We start from the raw sequence: 19718 nt of genomic DNA on the forward strand, positions 1-19718 counted from the left end.
TGTAGTGTACTGAAAATATGAACCCCAGGAGCTAATGAATTACTGTTGTATTTAGGTTTACGATAACCCATCTGTCAAGTTTATAAGGTTTTAATACATTGTAATATGTCACTGTCTGTCTAAAAATCAAAGTCTATTGGAGGCATTTGGTGTTGCTAATCATTTTGTTCAGATTGCAAGTGATTCTTCCAACAGTGCTTAATGTTATTAGATTGCAATTTTTTTAGTTCTTTCAGTAAAAAATCCATTCAAATGCACTTAACAACTAAACCATGTTGTGATAGACTGGTAGATTAATTTTGCCACTGAAAATTTTTGATATTTGCCGGCCAGAGTGGCCATGCGGTTCTAGGCGCTACAGTCTGGAGCCGAGCGACTGCTATGGTCGAAGGTTCGAATCCTGCTTCGGGCATGGATGTGTGTGATGTCCTTAGGTTAGTTAGGTTTAATTAGTTCTAAGTTCTAGGCGACTGATGACTTCAGAAGTTAAGTCGCATAGTGCTCAGAGCCATTTGAACCTTTTTTTTTTAATATTTATTTTTTCAATGAGATATGCCAAGTAATCACACTATTACAAATAAACTTTCTCGAAGAGTACAGTGTTAACTGAAGCAGTCTGTGCACTGTAGGGAGAGAACCAATAGATCCGCCACAGTCAGACCACAAAACAAGTAGGTATATGGCACAGTAACTAAAGTGAAATCATTTTTAATGTGATAAAGAACCAATATAATGATGCGAGCAAAAATAAAAGTTTGAAAGTAAACAAGATAATACTTGTATTTAGACACTTCATTGGCGAATACTGTGTAGATGTAGGACTCGTAATAAGTACATTGCCTTTTGTTAAATTAGATTGCAACATAATAGTGAAAATGACAGTAAAATCAAAAATACTTACTTCAAGACAAGCTTTAGATTAAGTTATGAATAGATATTTTAAAAAGAAGTGTAGAATGTTGATTTTTGTTAATGTTGATTTTTGTTCTTACCCTAGCTATAATCAGGATCATATAAACTGGAATTAAGCAGGAAGTGAAAGAAGAACTACATTGAAAATTCCTAAATTAACGCTATATTTAGTTTGGTGCAATCTTCCTTGGGTTAATCTATTGACAACTTGACTTGCAAGTGTAATACTATGGATAGTTGACAGGCACATATACAAGGTTAAAATCTTTGCCAAGCTTTTGGATACTGTGCTCCCCAGAGCGTGTTACGTGACTGCATCAGTCTGGATACTGCCACTCCTCACTTCATCATATGCATTTGTACAGATACTTTTGAAATCTCAACACAATTGTCGCACCCTTCCTTTACTCATTACTGTAAGCCTATAAACTAGGTTTAACTCCTTACGAATTTGATCAGCTTTACATTCTTTTGCACACACAACTCGGAATTACAGCAGATATTTCCCAACTGGACGAACATCAATTTCCATAGCCATTGTAGTTTGCTGTCACTCAGCAAACACTTACTGAATCAAAATGACAACTTCTGTGGCTTTGCAAACAATCAAAAGATGGTGCTGCATTCGTGCCACTTTGAGCAGCCAACATTGAAATACAAACAGAGAACACGTACCTTGTAGCTCCCTCTTTCTTTCTTTCTTTCCATGGGAACAGGCCTTCCTCTGTCTGTAGGTGTCACTAGATATAGGTGAGGAGGGGCACGTAGTCAGCACACCGCTCTCCTGGCCATTGTGTTTTTTTGTGATGAGAGCCGCTACTTCTCAATCAGATAGCACCTCAGTTAGCCTCACAAGGGCTGAGTGCACCCGGCCTGCTAGCAGTGCTTGGCAGACCTGGATGTGACCCATCCAAGTGCTAGTCAAGCTGTAACAGTGCTTAATGTCAGTTATCTGAAGTGGAACTGGTGTTATCACTGTGCCAAGTCCATTGACACTTTTTAAATACACGTCATACATTAAAGTAAATACTAACCAAGGCATTTGTCACTCCTCATTATCATCAGATGGAAATTTTGGCTTTGAGTTTGTATGATAGTATTAAAGTTACCCAAATTATTACTTGAGTTATTTTTCTACTCATCATAAGGTTTCGAAATATAGTCAAATTTTGTAATTTCTTTGTAAGTACTTGTTTTATATATTTTCATAAGGTATGTGATAGGCATGTTTACCTGTTATGCTTAATTATTGTGTAATTTTCACCTTAAAAAACCTGAAACCTAGTAAGCATAATTAATCTAAAAGTGTCTCCACTGTATGTACATTTTTATTGCTGTTGTTAATTATGAAATTACTTCAGAAATATGTTACGAATATTTATTTCTCTTTTACAGGTGCTGCTTCGTCTGCCTGAGACTTTAGAAAAAATAACAAAAGATCTCTGTCTCCATCATTTATGTGAATATCTCTACGAAATTAGCTGCACTTTTACTGATTTTTATGATGCTTGCTACTGTGTGGAAAAAGATTCTACAGGTAAGCATAAAATTCTTTTAATAGTAGTTTGTCTGTTCAGAATTTTGAGTAGGTTTCCATTTTCTTTCTTTTTTTTTTTTTTTTTTTTTTTTTTTTTTTTTTTTTTTTTTTTTTTTTTTTTTTTTTTTTGTTTTTACCGTTATCTTTTGTGAGTATGTTTTTTTTACAAACTTTGCAAAACACAGAGTTAACTGAATTATTATTTTGCCTTTTTCTGTCCTGAGAGTGCTGTGAATTGTGAGAAATAGTGAACATTTGCAGTATAGTTAGTACAGAAAGAGCAAAATAATAATTGATGTCAACCAAAATAAATGTGTAGTAGAATTAAACTGGTATTATACGTATTACTGTCAGACTTATAATTGGTGTAAAAATCACCAGCAAACTTATTTCCTCCTAATTAATCACTTACTGCAAAAAAGCATGGCTAATCATGGTAAGTGGTGTGAAATTGTCACAAGCACTGCAGAAAATGCATTGTTAGATGTAAGTGTGAATGTGGTCATGCTGAGCTAAATTTCTTTATTTACTAGACATGAATTTTTATGGAATGAAATGAGCTGCTTTTGCATTGGGGAAGGGAGACTGAATGAGGCAACTCAAAACTTACTTTTGTGTATTACTTATTTTTGTGTATTGCAAATGGATGACATCTGTGGAATTTTTGAAACCTGTGGGATATTCAGAAACACATTGTAGACACAGAATGCTACTCCACCAGTTACGGACAGGCAGGAAAAATTGGAAAGCCAGTGGAAGTTGGAGGAACTTGGAGACTGAAGTTTCAGTCATTAAGAACATTATTTGTTGAAAGAGCTGAACAAAATGGTTTCAAAAAGTTAATGTGTGTTTAGTCCCTGAAGACCACACAGTGTTGAGGGATCCCCAAGTCGTCATCTGCCATGTGGCATCATTTGGAGACTGTATACAGGAACATGAGGCCTCACCTCTCTTTCAGACCTTCAAGCCAATGTTTGTCATTGTGATAGTTCCTCAGGTGACCTCATAAGGCTAAGTGCATCCTATTCCAGTTCTCTTACCAAGGGAAAAATCGCAGCAGTACTGGGAATTGAACCCATGTCCTCATAGCAGTCAGCCTTTGTAATTGCCCAGCTAACAAGAAGTGAATTATTAGAGCAATCTGAGAATTGTAATTACTGTAGTAAAGGCACAGTTCATGCTGTGTGTGATGATGATGATGATGATGATGATGATGATGACATGAATGAGTGGATTAGGAATGGGGGGGACAGAACAGAGAAAGGCGAGACTGGGGAAGAAGGGTTGGATTCAGGTTTCTTGATGTTTCAGTTTTGGGGCAGGTTGGAGATGGGTTTTGGACAGGAGCTAGCAGAGATTGAGGGAAAGAGTATTATGGTGTAGTGATGTGTTTCAGTTGCAACTCCGATATATGACAACATAGTCTTTAGATGTGCCTTTCCTGAATAAATGCTTTGCTTCACAAGAGCTCTTGCCACATCACATTTGTAAGTATTGAGCTGTGATTAACTTCCTCTGTTGTTATTATTAGGAGATTTCATTGGCTGTTAGGTACTTTAGTTGGCTGATTTATGTCATGTAGACATTATGAAGTCACGGAATTTCCGTATGCTACAGGCATCCTCTCACGGGGCATGAAAATTTTTGTGTATAAGGAGCTGATGATGCCACATTGTGTAATTCAACATTCAACTACATTCAGAGTGTGAAAGGAAGAATATACCATGTCAGGTTTTTGCCTCGTGGAGAGTAACATGGCGAGTGACATGCAGCATACATCACAAGCAAAGCTTGTATCGAGTCACATGGAGTTGAACTCCGTATTTGGTGGTTTTTATATTATGATGCACTTGCTTGCTAGTTCCGTTCCATCAAACATAATCGTATGTTAAACAATGGAAACTCCAGGTAGGAATATCAACAATGTAGGAAAATATAGATTGCTACTTACCATGAAGAAGACACATTAAGTTGCAGACAGACACAATTAAAAGACACTTACGTAAAGCTTTCAGCTACAGCCCTCATCAGCAAAAGAGAAAAATATACCATCATACACTCAAGTGAGCACTGCTTATGCACACATGACCGCCACCTCCAGTATCTCAGGCCGGAATGCCAGTTTGTTCATGAGGCTGTTTGCAGGGTGTACACGACCCGGGAGATCTGGGAAAAACCCGGGAATTTTTCATTGTTTTAGTTTTCAGTTAAAAATTTTGTAACTTTGACTGGTAAGAACTGATACTCTAACAAAGACTTTTACTTTAGCCCACTATTGCAGAATAATATTGCAGCAATAAAACATAAACGAGGGAAAGAAAACCAAAATAAACTTAAGTTGCAAAGGAAATGTGCCTTTTCCGACAACAAACGACATTGCACAGACAAGCGCCTGCCAACATCAAAATGTGTCAAAGGCTTTAGGGCAAAGACTATGCAATACTTCATAACAACAAACTGCTTCCGATGACGGTGAGGTCACAACGGTTTGCATTAGGTTCATTTGAGCAGTTGCCAGCAGGCTCATGCGCATGCGCAGTTGATTCGCATATGAGCAGAACCTGCTTCCGCTTATGGCTATTTGAAGTACGGCTGTTAGCTGTATTAGCAGTAGCAACAAGCAATCAGACACAGCCGGAAAAATTCTTCTGGCAAGTCCAAGCTGCCAAATTCGGGCACATCACAGAGCAGTCTAAGTAGCAGTGGAGAGGACGCTAATCTCCATGTGACCTATGTTTAGGTTTACTGATTCTGCTGTTTCTTCTTCGTTTACAACTCTCACGTCAAATGAAAACCAAACTAATTTATGTGGCCGAGAGCTAGCAAGTGAATTAAAATAGTCATATAATTACAAAAGACTGAAATGTTATAAGTTTTAGTTTCCTGGTTCTATTTTAATTCCAGGTTTTGGCAGTCAAGCATTAATTGCCTTTCAGAATACTGAAGTTATTTATGTTGATTTGCTAAAGAAATTTGGCCTTTATTAATCTTTTCTGCAGATGCAGTCAATTTATTTGAAACGTAGCATTTTATTCCACAGTACTGGCTAGTGTCAACTGGTGACTGAATTACAAGTGCCCGTTTTTATCTCCCGGCACATATGGCATTATGCCATAATAAAGAACCAAGCATTAGATACTGGTACTCCCAAGATAATTTGCAGCCCAAAAACCACACTGAAAAGCTTAACATCAGGTTGGGGCCTATTTCTTTGTGAATCTGGACATACAAATGCGCACTTTCTGCCAAATTATGCATTTTAGTCTGGTTTATGAAATTCCGATGCTCTTGGAGTACCTTCTGTTGCTCTGTTTCATTTAAGACGTAATGTAAGCTCTGTTAACACTTTACAGGTACGAACATGTGGGCTTCCTACGTCATTGTAGCTGCGCACGCGCAATAATGCCATTTTCTGGTGCTCTCTGACAACTGCTGAAATGAATCTAACAGGTCATGGGAAAATACTGTGAATGGTGGTTGAAAAGCATTACTTTCGAAGTAAATTTCATTTTACGCAAGATGAATTATGTTACGTGTGTGAATGTGCTTTGAATTTCTTAAATCACAGAGAATTTGATTCTCATTTAAAGCTTAACACTGTGATGACCAACCACTTAGCAGAATTTCATGCCTAGACATTTCTGTATTATTTTAAAATTTACTGGCATATTTGTGTGATGTATTAAAGTGTAACATGTGTAAAAAAGACCAATATTATATGTGAAAGCTTTTCTTGTAGCTACACAATGCGTATTAATTTAAACCATTAACTTTTCATATTTATATGTTCACACTACTGAACAGTGATGTTGGTTGCTGTTGGCTGACTACATCACGTGTCGCATGCTCTGAAGATCTATCATTGGCTGGCGAGATCATGTGACGTCAGCTATGATTAGCTTACTAAAGTGCATAGCAGTCCTGATTTCAATGCTTCAGGAACTAACGTGCTGTGTTTGGTGGTATTCAAATATATACTTTCGTAAAACAAAAATATGCAGCGTACATGCTGCTGCTCATGAAACGTATTTCCAAAATGAATCTTTTTTTTGGGGGGGGGGGGGGGGGGGGGAGTGTTCATACTCTGAAGTGCCAGGGAGTTCTATGTCAGTGTATAAAACCTCAGCCATTCAAAGGGTTGCTAAGTTTTGTGGTTCCAAGAGAAAGTATTCTGTCACCTAACCCGGAAAAAGTGTATTTTTAACTGGTACATTTGAGAAAATCCAGAAATTCTTTTTTCCCTTGTCCACGTATACACCCTGTGTTTGGTTACAGTAGATGTTTCGAAATCACAATATTTTATTTGGTGGTATCATCCAACCCATATGAAAGTAATTTTAAATAAGCTGATATATAAAGCTAAAACAGGGAGTCTGAGATCAGATATCTGGAAAATGTATTCTGGAAGAACTACCATAGGTAACAAAAAGCACAAAGATAATCATCAGAAAGTGTTCAGCCCACAGCATTCCCTCCTTTCTTCAGAGCTGTGGGGGTGGTCTGAAAAGTTCTCAGAATGGAATAGAAAAAAAGTTCTTACATCATTGAAACTTTTTTTTATTTTTCAATGTTGTCTCCTTGTAGATTAATGCATTTGGTCCAACGATATTCCAGTGCTTTGATCCCATCTCGGAAATGAGTTTCTTCTAGGCCTGCAAAAGAATTGTCAACTCCGGCTATCAGTTCTTCATCCACCAAGAAAAATTTTCAGTTTTGGGAAGAGATGGAATTCTGACAGAGCCATATCAGGTGAATAAGACGGGTGTGGCAACAATTCATACCTTAGTTCGTTTAATTTTGTCATGGCAACGGCACATGCATGCGAGTGCACATTATCTTGATGGAAGATTACTTTCTTCCTTGCTAAACCTGACATCTTTTCTTGTATCTTTTGTTGCTGTTTGCCTAGGAGGTTAGCATAGTATTCTCCCGTAATTTTTTTCCCAGTGGGGAGTTAATCTACAAACAGAATCCCCTTTGCATCCCAGAACACTGATGCCATGACCTTTTCCACCAAAATTGTCTTTGCTGTCTTTGGTGGTGGAGAATCAGCATGTTTCACTGTTTTGACTGTTGTTTTGTCTCTGGGGTATAGTATCTCACCCAAGTTTCGTATGTCGCCACAAACTGGAGCAAAAAATCTTGTTTGTTTCTCCTAAAACAGGCCAACCATTGTTCCGATATGTCCGTTCTCATGTGTTTTTGATCCAGTGTCAAGAACCGCAGCACCCGTCTTGCAGATAAATTTTTCGTTTCTAATTCTTCTTTTAAAATGTGATATACCCTTTCAGATGACATCTGGCAGGTGTGTGCAATTTCACGCACTTTCAATCGGCGATCCTCCATTACCATTTTGTGCACTTTTGCAATGATTTCTGGAAAAATGACACATCTTGGCCGACCACTTCCTGGCTCATCATCTAAGCTCTCCTGACCAATTTGAAATTCATTTGTCTGCTTGGCAACAGTTGAATATGAAGGAGCAGACTACCAGTGTATTCTGGAAATCGGCATGAATGTCCTTTGCTTTCATACCTTTCGTTACGAAGTATGGAATTCATAAAATATCTCATGAACGTAGTACCTTTTTAATCCTGTGTGGTGTGGCTAGAAATTGTTTATCGTCACTTGCTCCAGTGGGCACACTGAACCACAGGAAACCAAACACATGTTCCTATAGGTCCGTAGTAAACTGAGTTCGCAATGTGAACAAAGCACTGTCAAGTCATCGGGACGTAGCGAAGTCAGCATAGGTTTACAACAGTTACAAATCGGTAACCACTCAAGGCCGGAAACAAACCAACAAGAAGTCCTGAGCATTGGGATTGACTTTTTGAAACCGTCTGTACAGTGATGTGGCTTAAGACTCAAGGTGTCATACCCTGCAGCCACTCACTCTGATGCGCCATTGTGAGTTTTTGATGAAGAAATATTTTGGAATTTTATGTGACGCTCATTACCTTTAAGAAAGTACTGATGTGTAGGTTGGTTCTGTGGCATAATAGAGAAGATACGGGCCTCATATGCAGAAGGGTGTGGGTTTGAATCTCATTTGGTGCTTAACTTTTATTTTATTTTTTAATCTTTATCGAAATGATTTTGATCATTATTTTTATTAAGATATTCAATGTAATTTTTGGTTGTATTCCTTTGTCGCATCACCTTACTCGCAGTATGAACTTTTTTATTTGTTCCCATTTTTTTCCTTGCATCATTCTTTTTCCTCTCAGAATTTTTGTGAATGTGAATTTAATTATATTTATTTATTCACTGTAATATTAAAATATTTGAAAATGCCGATCTGCTGCTTAAAAAGCAAAAGACAAAATAATCTATTTTTGTTGGCTGTGCAATGGTGTCAGAAAAATATTTTTCGGTACAAGATGTTCTTTTTTTTTATTTGGTGGTAATTGTCTTACAAACATTGAAAACAAAGATTCTTATTGCACTACGGACGAAATAATGCAGATGAAGATCTAAACGAAAGTAACATGAAATTCAAGCAAAATGAGTAATATAAATAATGACTTCACTAACACGGACGAAAAAGTAGGAGGATAAAAGGAAATAAATTAAATCAAAACTAATACATAAAATTAATTGAAATAGCGTGAACGAAGTTTTCAAGAGGAATAAGAATGATAATGGGGAAAAAAAAAGCAATTGAAAAAAGGTGATACGACAATTAAAATGATGTGACAAAAGAGTAGTAAAAAATTACATTTAAACCAATTATTGAGTAAAAATAATGATCAAAGTCAACAAGTGCCCACCAGGCTGAGTGGCTGCAGGGTGTGCTACCTGTTATCTTAGCCTACATTACTGCATAGACGTTTTCCAAAAGTTAATCCGATCTCTAGGGACCTCTCCTTGTAAGTCAGCAAGGAATGATCATGCCGCAAGACTGGGCCACAGGCTCAGTGGCAAACAGTCGCCTCCTGGTGGTGCCATATGGCATGCAGCTGCTGTTTGCAGCCTTAGCAACTTTGATATGTTCACGTCTGCACTAGGCAGAAAATCCACTTTTGGGTACAAAACTTCTGAAGAGAGGGCGAAACCGGAATCCCTGCCAATGGCTCGAGCTGCACGTCCTCCACAGCCAGAGTGAGTGGGAGATGGCACCATCTGGATGGATTGTGGCCCAGTAATGTTCTGTGGGAAGTAATGTCCTCTGGGGCATAACTTGAGTCAGTCCATCTTATGTGATGCGGGTGGTGCCAATGGTTCAGCCTCCATTGGCAACTCACCCTGAAAACTTGCACAATCCCACGATCATTCGGAGTGGACGGCTCCGGCAGTAGGGACAGCAGCTGTGCAAAGTGTGCTGGGAAGGAGGAGAACCTCCATTGGCTCCGTTGCTTGTTAGCCTCTACTTCCCTATGATGCCTTGCAGTGGGTGGAGGGTAGAGGTTGAAAGAGCAGGCCCTGAGGTTAGTACAGTTCTGTGACTACAGTTTTGTGACGAGTCTAGTGGTGCTGCCCCATCTATGCCTGAGGAGGATTCCGGGCTGGCAAGTCATGCTGTGGGTGGAGGTGATTGCTGTGACAGACCAACTGCTGCTTGCTGACAGCCACCTCGAACATCTGTTGCCACCTATTGTCAACTGTGACACCTAGGGTCAACTTGAGGTTTCAGCTGAATGTGCGAGCCCACACGTAAGAGCCAGTGGGGTGCAGGGGGGCAGAGTCTGCGCCACCAGATGAGATAAAACACGGTATGTGTTCGGCACCTGTGCAAAATCTCAGCTAGGCTACATCCATTGACAGGGTTGGCCCGGTATGTGGCCAGAAAGCTGGTGCGTGTATCTCTTAAGTTTGCCAGTGTCAAGATTTTTTTCATCTGTGACTTTAATGTCCTGACCAACTACTCAGTTTCTAAATCGGATGCCGGATGAACAGGGTGGTGGTCGGGTGCTCAACACAATTACATATATAAAATCCAGTAAAACTGTAAAATGTGGGATGTTGTTGTAAACAAATGTAACTGAGGCCCCTTCTTTAGCAAAGATAGTAGATGAGGCTTGGGCTGTGGCCCCAGAGGATGTTTCAGACATATGCACTACATACAAAAAATTTGAAAGGGCTTCAGTGCCAACAATCACACCAGTCCCTGGAAAAGGCCAGCAAAATCCAAGTCTGCTCTTTGCCATGGGTGGTAAGGGTGTTAAAATGCTGTGCTGGGGCTGACTGGTTTTGCACATGGTCATAGCAGTTGCGAACGGTATGTTCTGCACCATTGCTTTTGTTTAGCACATTCCCCAGTACGCAGTGCGTATGATTTGTAATATGTGGGGGCAGAGCACAGGAGGGACAAGCACCAACTTGAGCCTAGCTGCAAAGACGTGCATTTGGTGACCATAGTATTCGTTCAGCAAACTGCAAACTTCATACTACTAGGGTCCGAGACTGGGCATAATTCTTGTACCATTTTGTAGTATTTACTGGTATATGACAGTAACAGTGCAAAACAGTGTTCAGGGTCATCAGTTTGACTTACCTTGCAGTTCAGTTCAAAATGCTGTAACTTTCCAGCTCTTTGTTGCCTTGTTGAAGGAAGTGAATAGTAGAGGGGGGGCAGGCATGGAAACAGCAGTTGCCATCTGTTGTTGATTCTGGAGAAACTGGAAGAGCATATGTGCTGTTCCCACTGCTGTAGCTGCAACTGCTGCTGCCACAACTTAAACACAGGACCCATGATTCACTAATTGAAAATGCATGATGAAAAAGTTCCTCGCCACCAGTTAGCTATCCTGCATAGCGTGGGTAGAAACTGTTTATCGTCATTTGCTTCGGTGAGCACACTGAACCATAGCGAAATGAACACATGCTCCTTTAAGTCCGCAGCAGAGTGAGTGCGTGAAGTGAGTGGGGGGGGGGAGGCAAAGTCTGTGTAGCAATACAGTGTTCCAAATTGGTAACTACTTTAGACTGGAGACAAACTAAGTGAATCTGACTGTGCAGTGGCGCAATATAAACTGTTATAAAGTACAGCAAGGAATGAGCAACGTCACGAGCCCGGGTTACAGTCTCAGTGGCAAACAGTCACCACTTGGTGCCACCAAGTGCCATGCATATCTCTGCAGTAGCTCCCCTTACAACAGCGGCACGCACCTGCTGCTCGCAGTTGTAGCCCTTCTGACATGTCCATGTCCATGTTAGGTGGGGAATCTGAATCACAGTCAGATACAGAAGTACCTGCTAGTCAGTAAATAAGAATGATTTCAGAATGCTGCACAGAACATTGATGCCATATTAAATATCATGATTTCCACAAATCTACTGCTGCAAAAAAAAACAGCATCACAGTCAAACATACCATTATGTTTTCTGGAAAGAAAATATTATCCCATGCATCTACCTACTTGAATTATGTTAGTAAGAAACCACTTTGATCAGAATGTGTAACAACTACTTTAACGGAGACAGTGGCTACATACTCTTCTCATAGACATTGACATAGCCTCTGGTTTCATGTGGAAGTTCTGTGACTTCGTGACTGGCATAATTACACCAACTAATGTACTTAATGGCCTACTGAAATTTCCTAATGATGACGGCAGAGGAAGTTGTCAAAAGCTAGAAGTTGATAAATGTGACTTGACAAAAACTGTGTGAAGCATTTATTCATCTCCCATGCGTGTGATAGGGAGAAGCTGGTGTTTGAAGAGACGGTGGGTATTCAGGTGGCACAGGTTGTGAAGCAGCCATTGAGAACTAACATTTTGTGTTCCATACCATATCCCACCATTAGGCGGTCAACTCTACTCTTGCCCACAGTTTGGCAGTGGCCATTCACACACATAGACATCCGATTGATGGTCAAGACCACAAAAAATGTGCAAAAACTGCAGCATAGCTTACAAATGACATGATTGGTGTCTCAGATAAGATAGAATAGGCCTGTGATGGGATGGGAGTAGAATCTCCTGGATGGGTTTATCAGACAGTTCATGCACCTGGTTCTTCCACAGGGTTTGTGCTATGACCCATGTGTCAAGGTGTTGAGAGTGGGCATGGCTTAATAATGGGTAGCATATAAGGTAGCTTGTGTGGGTTGTGGAATTGGTATCACTGGAGGAGGAACGGTAAAGCTTGTGAGTTGTGTATTAATTTCCCTGCACGATGATGAATAGTTGAAGCCCTGGCAAAGGATATGGTTCATTTATTTCAGTCTAGGAGTAAATTGAGTGATGAAGAGGACATTACTTTGCAGCTGATTCTTTGGTGTTGTCAAAAGATTAGAGAGTATAAGGATATGATGCAGGGAATTTTTATGCAGACTAGGTTTGGAGGATAGTCATGTCCGTGATGGCCTTTGTAAGGCTTTCAGCATACTGGGCAAGGGGTTTCGTGTCATTGCATTTGCACGATCCTTGGGTGGTCAGGCTATATGAGAGTAATTTTTTGGCGTGGAAGGGATGACAGCTGTCGCAATGCAAGTAAATGGGTGTGGTATGGACAGCAGTATGGAGGGAGACATCACAGAGGTTGAGTTCAACATCCAGGAAAGTAGCAGATTGGACTGAGCAGGTGAAGGTGAAATGGATCAGAAAGAAATTATTGAGGCTGTGGATGAATGAGAGCCCAGCATCCAATCTATGCAAAATCTTATGTCTTCCATACACCACACCAAATTGTAACCCCTTGCCATATGGGTCATACCCTTGACCCCTGTGGTAGACCTGGAGACAGGACTTGTCTAATGCACCCACCCAACACAAACTAGTCTATCACATAATGGAATTATCCTATCTTATAACAAACAGGGGCACCTATGGAAGCAGTCATGTTTTATACCAGCTCTGCTACAGTTTTTGCACAGCATTTTATGTGGGTGTGACCACCAACGAGCTGTCTACCCAAATAAATCGTCACTGCCAAACTTTGACTAATAGCAGGGTCAGCCATCTAATGGCAGAACACACTGCTTTACAACCCGTGCTACCTGGATTCCATTCCCCAACACCAGCTTCTCTAAATTACATAGATGGGAGCTGTCCTTGCATCAAATCCTTTGGTCCTGTAGTCTTCCTAGCTTCAATCTTTGCTAGCCCCCTGCTCCACACCCATCCTTTGACCCTAACTTCACTCATCTTGCACCTCACACACTCTTTTTCCCCAAAGTCTTGGTCCTTTTTCTGTCTCTCCTCTGTGTAATCAGCATCTTGTATCACACGAGAATTACTTATACCGGTGCCCTTGCCACATTCTGTCCCATGCAGTTGCTGCCTTTCTGTACTCCTGCATTCCACTCCTGTGCATGTGCTACTTTTCCCTCCCAGCTGGCAGCTATTCTTCTCTGACCCTCCCTCTCTCCTCCTCCTTTCCCTCCTCGCCTACTTCATCCAACATAACCCTTTCTCCCATTGAGCTATAGTAAAAATTTAAAAAATAAGTTGGCGGAGGAGCAAGAAACTAATAAGAAAAGGAATAATGTGAAATGACAAACCAGGGAATGAAGAGAAGTATGTGAGAGATAGGAGGATTGGGGTGTGTAGGAGAAATTATTATAAACAGGGGATGATGATAATTGTGCAAGAAAAAGTTGAACTGCCAAAACAGCGAACTAAATTTAAAACTCCCAGGTTCTGTTTTGAAATATCATACATGCAGTGGACATTGCCAGTATAGCACGTCTGATAGAGTTACTGAGATAGTGGTAAATGGCATGTTCACTCTGTTTCAAAATGGTAGGGGTTAAAATACACGGGGTGGGCAAAAATATGGAAGCACTAAACACATTAGCAGCATAACATGGTGTTGGAATATATTTGGCATTCAGAACAGCTTCCAATTGTCATGGAATGGATAAATACAAGTCCTGAATGGTTTTCAAGGGAACCTTAAACCATTCCTCCTGTAAAACAGTGGCCATTTAAGGTAGCGATAGCAGTCACACACCCATCTCTCCAAAGTAGACCATGAGGGCTCAGTAATATTGAGGTCTGGTAACTGTGGTGGCCAGGGAAGATGTGACAGATCATCCTTGTGCTCTTAGAACCAGTCCTGGACAACACGAGCTGTGTTAAAAGAGTCCCTGTCATTGTGGAACACAGCATCGCTACTGGGGAACAAACATTGCACCATGGGATGGACCTGATAGACAAAATGGTCACATAATCCTTGGCAGTAATGCGACCTTGCAAAGTAACCATGGGGCCCATGGAATACCACGATTGGCTGCCCGAATCACCACCAAACACCTGTTATGTTTCAGTCTTGGGGCGTAAACTCACACAGGGGGACCATACAAATTTCCACTGACTGAATTTATTTGTATTGACAGTGTGTGCCGCACACAACCACGACTTCAAGTGGGAAGTTGCAGCCTTCAACCAGTTTCATGAAAATTGAATTAGAAACTTTTAGGCATGCTTGCTTACAGTACTGCTTAGGGGCGCAGTGAGTCGCAGTTAAGAGAGTAAGCACTTAGTTTCATAAGCGTGCAGTCTCTGGGTCCTCGCCATCGGTACTTTTTTTATTTCTGTGTAATTATAACAACAGTTGTGTTAAGACTGTGCAAATTATAAAAATTTAATAATATTCATATTATTATTATTGCAGCTACATTTGTGACAAGTATAATGAGTAACCTATGAAGTACTGCACAAATCAGGATGATACTAATTGTAGGATAACGGAAAACAGTAATTATTGTGACATACAGCATGTCTAATGAATGCCGAATTTTTCCATGGGCATAGGTTTTCAATGTTTATATTCCAAAACAATTTTAATTTTTCCATGGGCATGGGTTTTTCAATGTTTATATTGCAAAACAAACTTGGTTTACACTCATGAACATTTTTCAGTTGTCCCACAGTTTTGCACCATATCACACATATTGTAGCATGTCATCGAATACTGATGCAGATTTCTTCAAAAGTTAGAAGTGAAACGAGATTTGATCCAGAGCTTGCACATAAGAAATTAAGTGTTTATATGCTCGGCTGTGGACACCATGGTTACCAAGTGATCCTACGAAGTCTGTAAGCAGGCCTAAAATTTTCTATCTCAATAGCATAGAAAATGGTTGGAAGTTGTGTCCTCATGTTTACATAGTTGAAATTCTATTTATGCTCTGACACACCCTGTCACTATGAATCAAATCAGTGAGGGGAAACTCGTATGGTCCCCTTTTCAGCTAGTTGTTGGCTACTATGTGAAGTAAGACTCATCTGACCAAATGACTTTCTTCCATTGATGGCCATTTGCATCACTGATGAGCATTTTGAAATTCCAGCTCGCCCTGCCTTCTCCTGCGTATGGAGCTCCCTTTGTGTTGTTTTGGTGCTGACAGGGTTCACAAGTGTGACAATATAGTTCTACAGTGATTTTGCAGCTGTTGTCCTTTTATTTTTCATCACATTGTCTTCAATGACCATCTGCCGCGATCACTCATCACATGTGTGCCAGTGTTGTGACTTAGTGGATGTTTTCCTTTTTCCTGTTATGTGGTATACACACGATACACTGTCTCTCGAAATACCAAACACTTCACCTACTGTGGCTACGGAAGCACCCACCAGGCAAGCACCAACAATTTCCCCACATTTGGAGTCACTGAGCTCCAACATAGTGCCGTCACAACTACACAGAACACTGTTCTGACTACAACTGACATTGCAATTTACTGAGGACCTTGCACAGGTACCATTTGTGGTCAGATACAACAGCGCAGCCTGTGGGCTTGGCTAGCATTTGCATTTATCTTCAACTACGCATTTCTCATGGTGTTTCCATATTTTTGTCCCACTCTTGTATATGTGAACAGATCATAAGCTTGGAAGCTGCCAGCAACAGTAAATTACACAGTGAGAGAAAAAAGAAATTCCCAGCTCCAAAAGAGTAATTATTGCCGTCAAATATTTCTATCTTGTGAGTGGGACTGACAGAGATAACACATTACAGTAGAAGTGATACTGGTTAAAAGAAAAATTCACCAGCTTGTGATAACTGTTCCAAGGTGTTGCTTGGCAAATCAGTGCCAGACTGCTGACATGAGTTCTTGGAAGCTAGTGAGCATTATTGTAAATGATGGTACAAACATGCTATCCTTTATGAAATTCATAAAGAAGAAATGTTACAGATTGTGGTTTTCGTTTATTGTGTTATGTACTGCTTTGGCTGTCTTGTTTTTCATTTTGCCAATAGTGGCTGTCTTGCAGTTGTTTTTAACTATTGTCAGTAGGCATGTGTAAGTTGGACTTTGCATTTATTAATGTATTTCCCAAAGTGAGTTTTGCATGTACTTAAATTTCCATTGCTTGAGTTCATCGAACACACAAATTTTGTACAGTAGATCTCAAAGTTAAGCCACACATTCAAAAAGATTCAGCAAACAATCAGCAAATAAATTTAATAATAGTGTATGCTTCAATAAGTTTCACAGAAAACTGACCACTATATGTACTGCATTTTATCACATAATACCGCCCTTTTTTCCTTGAAAAAATTTCTTGAAAACACTAGGGAGAGAATTAAGTAAGTAGTAGAGTGATGCTTCTAGGAATTCAGAAAGGAAGGGATACACTGTATTAGGTAGGTAAAAGTTTTATTTACAGTAATTGTGAAAAAAGTGGTACATACCAGTATTTATTTTAATTAACACAAAAGAACTGGATTCGTACCGTGGTTTCATTATGTCTACAATGAAAAGCAGCAATGAGTTGTTTGTTTCTTTTCTCTCACTATTCTGTGGCCTCGCTTTCATCGCTATTTTTTAGGCTCAGATAACATATTATCTTCGTCATTTTCACTGTTCCACTGTCAATGACACAAGAAATCCTAGTTTTTTAAAAACTCTTCTTAACAATATCGACACTTATTTTCTCCCTTGCACTGATTAACCACTTGCACATCATCGGTATTGCTGGCTTCCTTATATTGCCTCTCTGCCGTCCATCTTGAATACAGGTGTCTCAAAGATGTTCTTTGAAAGGCTTGTTGACACTGACATCTCAAGATTGAAGAATGGGCGTTAAATCTCCAGGGATGATGACAGGATGGGGCTTCATCTGTTTCATTTTCTCCTTTACAACTTCCAGAAGGTGATCCTAGAAGCTGTCTTGGACAAGAAGGGTCTTCCTTTGTAATAATAGCCCTGGTCATCTTTCCTAGACTTTCTCCAATCAATCCACCATCAAATCTGCTATCATTCAGCTCTTTTCCTGAACTAGTAAGTGAATGCCATGTGTGGTAGTCTCCTTTGGTAATGTCTTCGTTTTAAAAATGGTGTACCGTGGAAGTTTATTGCTGTCTCCTGCAATGCACAGGATCACTGTGCATTTTAATAATCTTTGCTCCAGTTGTCTTCACAAGGACACTTTTTGAGCCAGTTGGAGCAACAGTGGTGTTATGCAACGCGTTAAACACTGGTGTCTGGTCAGTGTTACCAACCTGGAAGAGGAAATAGTCATATTGCTGTTGCAGTTGTACTATGTAACAGTGGTACCTTATCTGTGTAGTGTTGAGGTAAATGCTGGCATGAAGATGTTTTCCTTTGTAGATTGAGATTTTGCTGTCTCATAAAACGAATCATCCAACCAACGCTTGCTTTAAAATTCTTTCTGTCAGTGTTCAGCATAGCAGCTATCTCACAAGCATTGTTCTGAATCTGAAGTATCTACACTAGCAAAATAGAAATGCAGTAAACACAACTGTGGATCATCACACGACCCGACTCTTCATGGGTAGAGATGTTCGTCGACTATACCACGTCCATCTGCAAGATATCGGCCACCTAGAAGAGGCATCTGGCCATGGCTACCGGGATGGCAGCTCTGTATACTTCTAAGCAGTTCATTGAACTGCCCTTTGCCGGCAGTGTGCCACCCTGTAAAGCCCGTTTGGCGAATGTATTTGCCATAACTATTTGCGATCATGTGCCTGGCATATCAGAGTAGTTCCTGGGCTAGCTGCGACCTCTGGTGAAGCTGTTCTGTAGGCTCCGTGAATGGGTAGCGGTCCCTGGCAGCTGTTGGTGGAGGCCTGGTGTGTTGTGACCGCCATTAAATAATTGTGTTGACAACACAGACGACGCAGGTTTTCCTGGTGAATATACACCCTGTGATGCAGGCCTCCCATGGTGGCTGGACGTGAAGTGGGGTGCCAATGCAGTAGGTGCCATGATGTATGAAGTGGGCAGCCACAGCAGGATTGTTTCGTAAGAGACAGCACAACCATCATTCCTAAATTCATTGACATAAGCAATTACACCATTATCAATTTTGGGATATTTCACTGTTTTCAGACCCACGGAAAGATTTGGAGCTTCCCTTTGTAGCCATGAGTTCATGTTTTTGTCTCTGCCAGTACAATATTGAATTAGGATCTATGGAGAAATATCTTCCAGCATCTTTCGCTCCATTTCGATTGGTGTAAAATAACGCATTTAACTTAAATTTTGCCGTGTATTTTGACGTTATAACAACTTGTAACAAACTGACAGAAATAAGTCTGAACTTCACTTTTCAAATTTACGGTATGTTGTTACAATGGAAATATTTGTATCCCACTGCTGTGTACATTGGTGTCCATCGTCAAGTCATTTGAAGGTTGCGCCAATAAGGATGAACCAATAGAGGGAGTTGTGCTTGATATTAATAAAATAACTTTTTAATTACGAAAAGTCGTATGGGGGAGGGGAGTATGAGAGGGGGGAGCTTAAGCAATAAAATGTAGTGTTACAATAGGTAGTTAAATAAATTGTGGGGTTTGCCTTTGATGTTATCCTTTTTTTCAATGTGATATGTGTATACTATACAATTTTAAATAAATTAGAAGTAGAAAGCAAAGTTTATTGCATACTAACATAAAGTGTTTGTTCCAGGTGAGATCAAAGCAATAAATATGGGAAGATTGCTGCTGTGTGAAGCTGTTGCTCTCGTTATGGAGAAGTGTTTTTATCTGCTTGGAATCAAAACTGTTTCACGAATGTAGTGCTTAATCAAGAAAAATAAATAATTTATTTGTGTTGTTTTGTCTTGTGGTTACCATCTCCAGTGTTAGTAAACATAAATGAATTGTGCACAAGACATTGAGTAAAAAAAGTGGCATAACTGTGCTTGTAACCAGAAACGCATCTGAAAAATTAAGGTTGTTTCTGTAACTAGTACAGTTAACGGCTGTGGAGATATTGCCATATAACTGGCCATTCCAAATGGTTTGTATCTGTCCATTATTATGAGTGCATATGGTCTGTTTATGCCTTTGGATGTTCCCTCTGGCCCTGGGGTTAGGTAGTTGATAGTCTGCTATGATTAGAGGT

The 19718-nt window shown here is 40.0% G+C and overlaps 1 protein-coding gene across 2 annotated transcripts in view; it reads left to right on the forward strand.

The window, feature by feature from the left end:
- The window catches only part of LOC126481483 (arginine--tRNA ligase, cytoplasmic), a 139447-nt gene extending 120050 nt beyond the window's left edge, over positions 1-19397 (forward strand). For both annotated transcript variants that reach the window (XM_050105262.1, XM_050105263.1), the window contains exons 12-13: positions 2308-2449; positions 19281-19397. In XM_050105262.1, coding sequence (XP_049961219.1) covers positions 2308-2449; positions 19281-19390 — 252 coding nt within the window. In that variant the 3' untranslated portion in view covers positions 19391-19397. The remainder of the gene's footprint in view (positions 1-2307; positions 2450-19280) is intronic.
- Positions 19398-19718: the final 321 nt, after the last annotated feature.

Source organism: Schistocerca serialis, chromosome 5, assembly GCF_023864345.2.
Source record: "Schistocerca serialis cubense isolate TAMUIC-IGC-003099 chromosome 5, iqSchSeri2.2, whole genome shotgun sequence".
NCBI lineage: Eukaryota > Metazoa > Arthropoda > Insecta > Orthoptera > Acrididae > Schistocerca > Schistocerca serialis.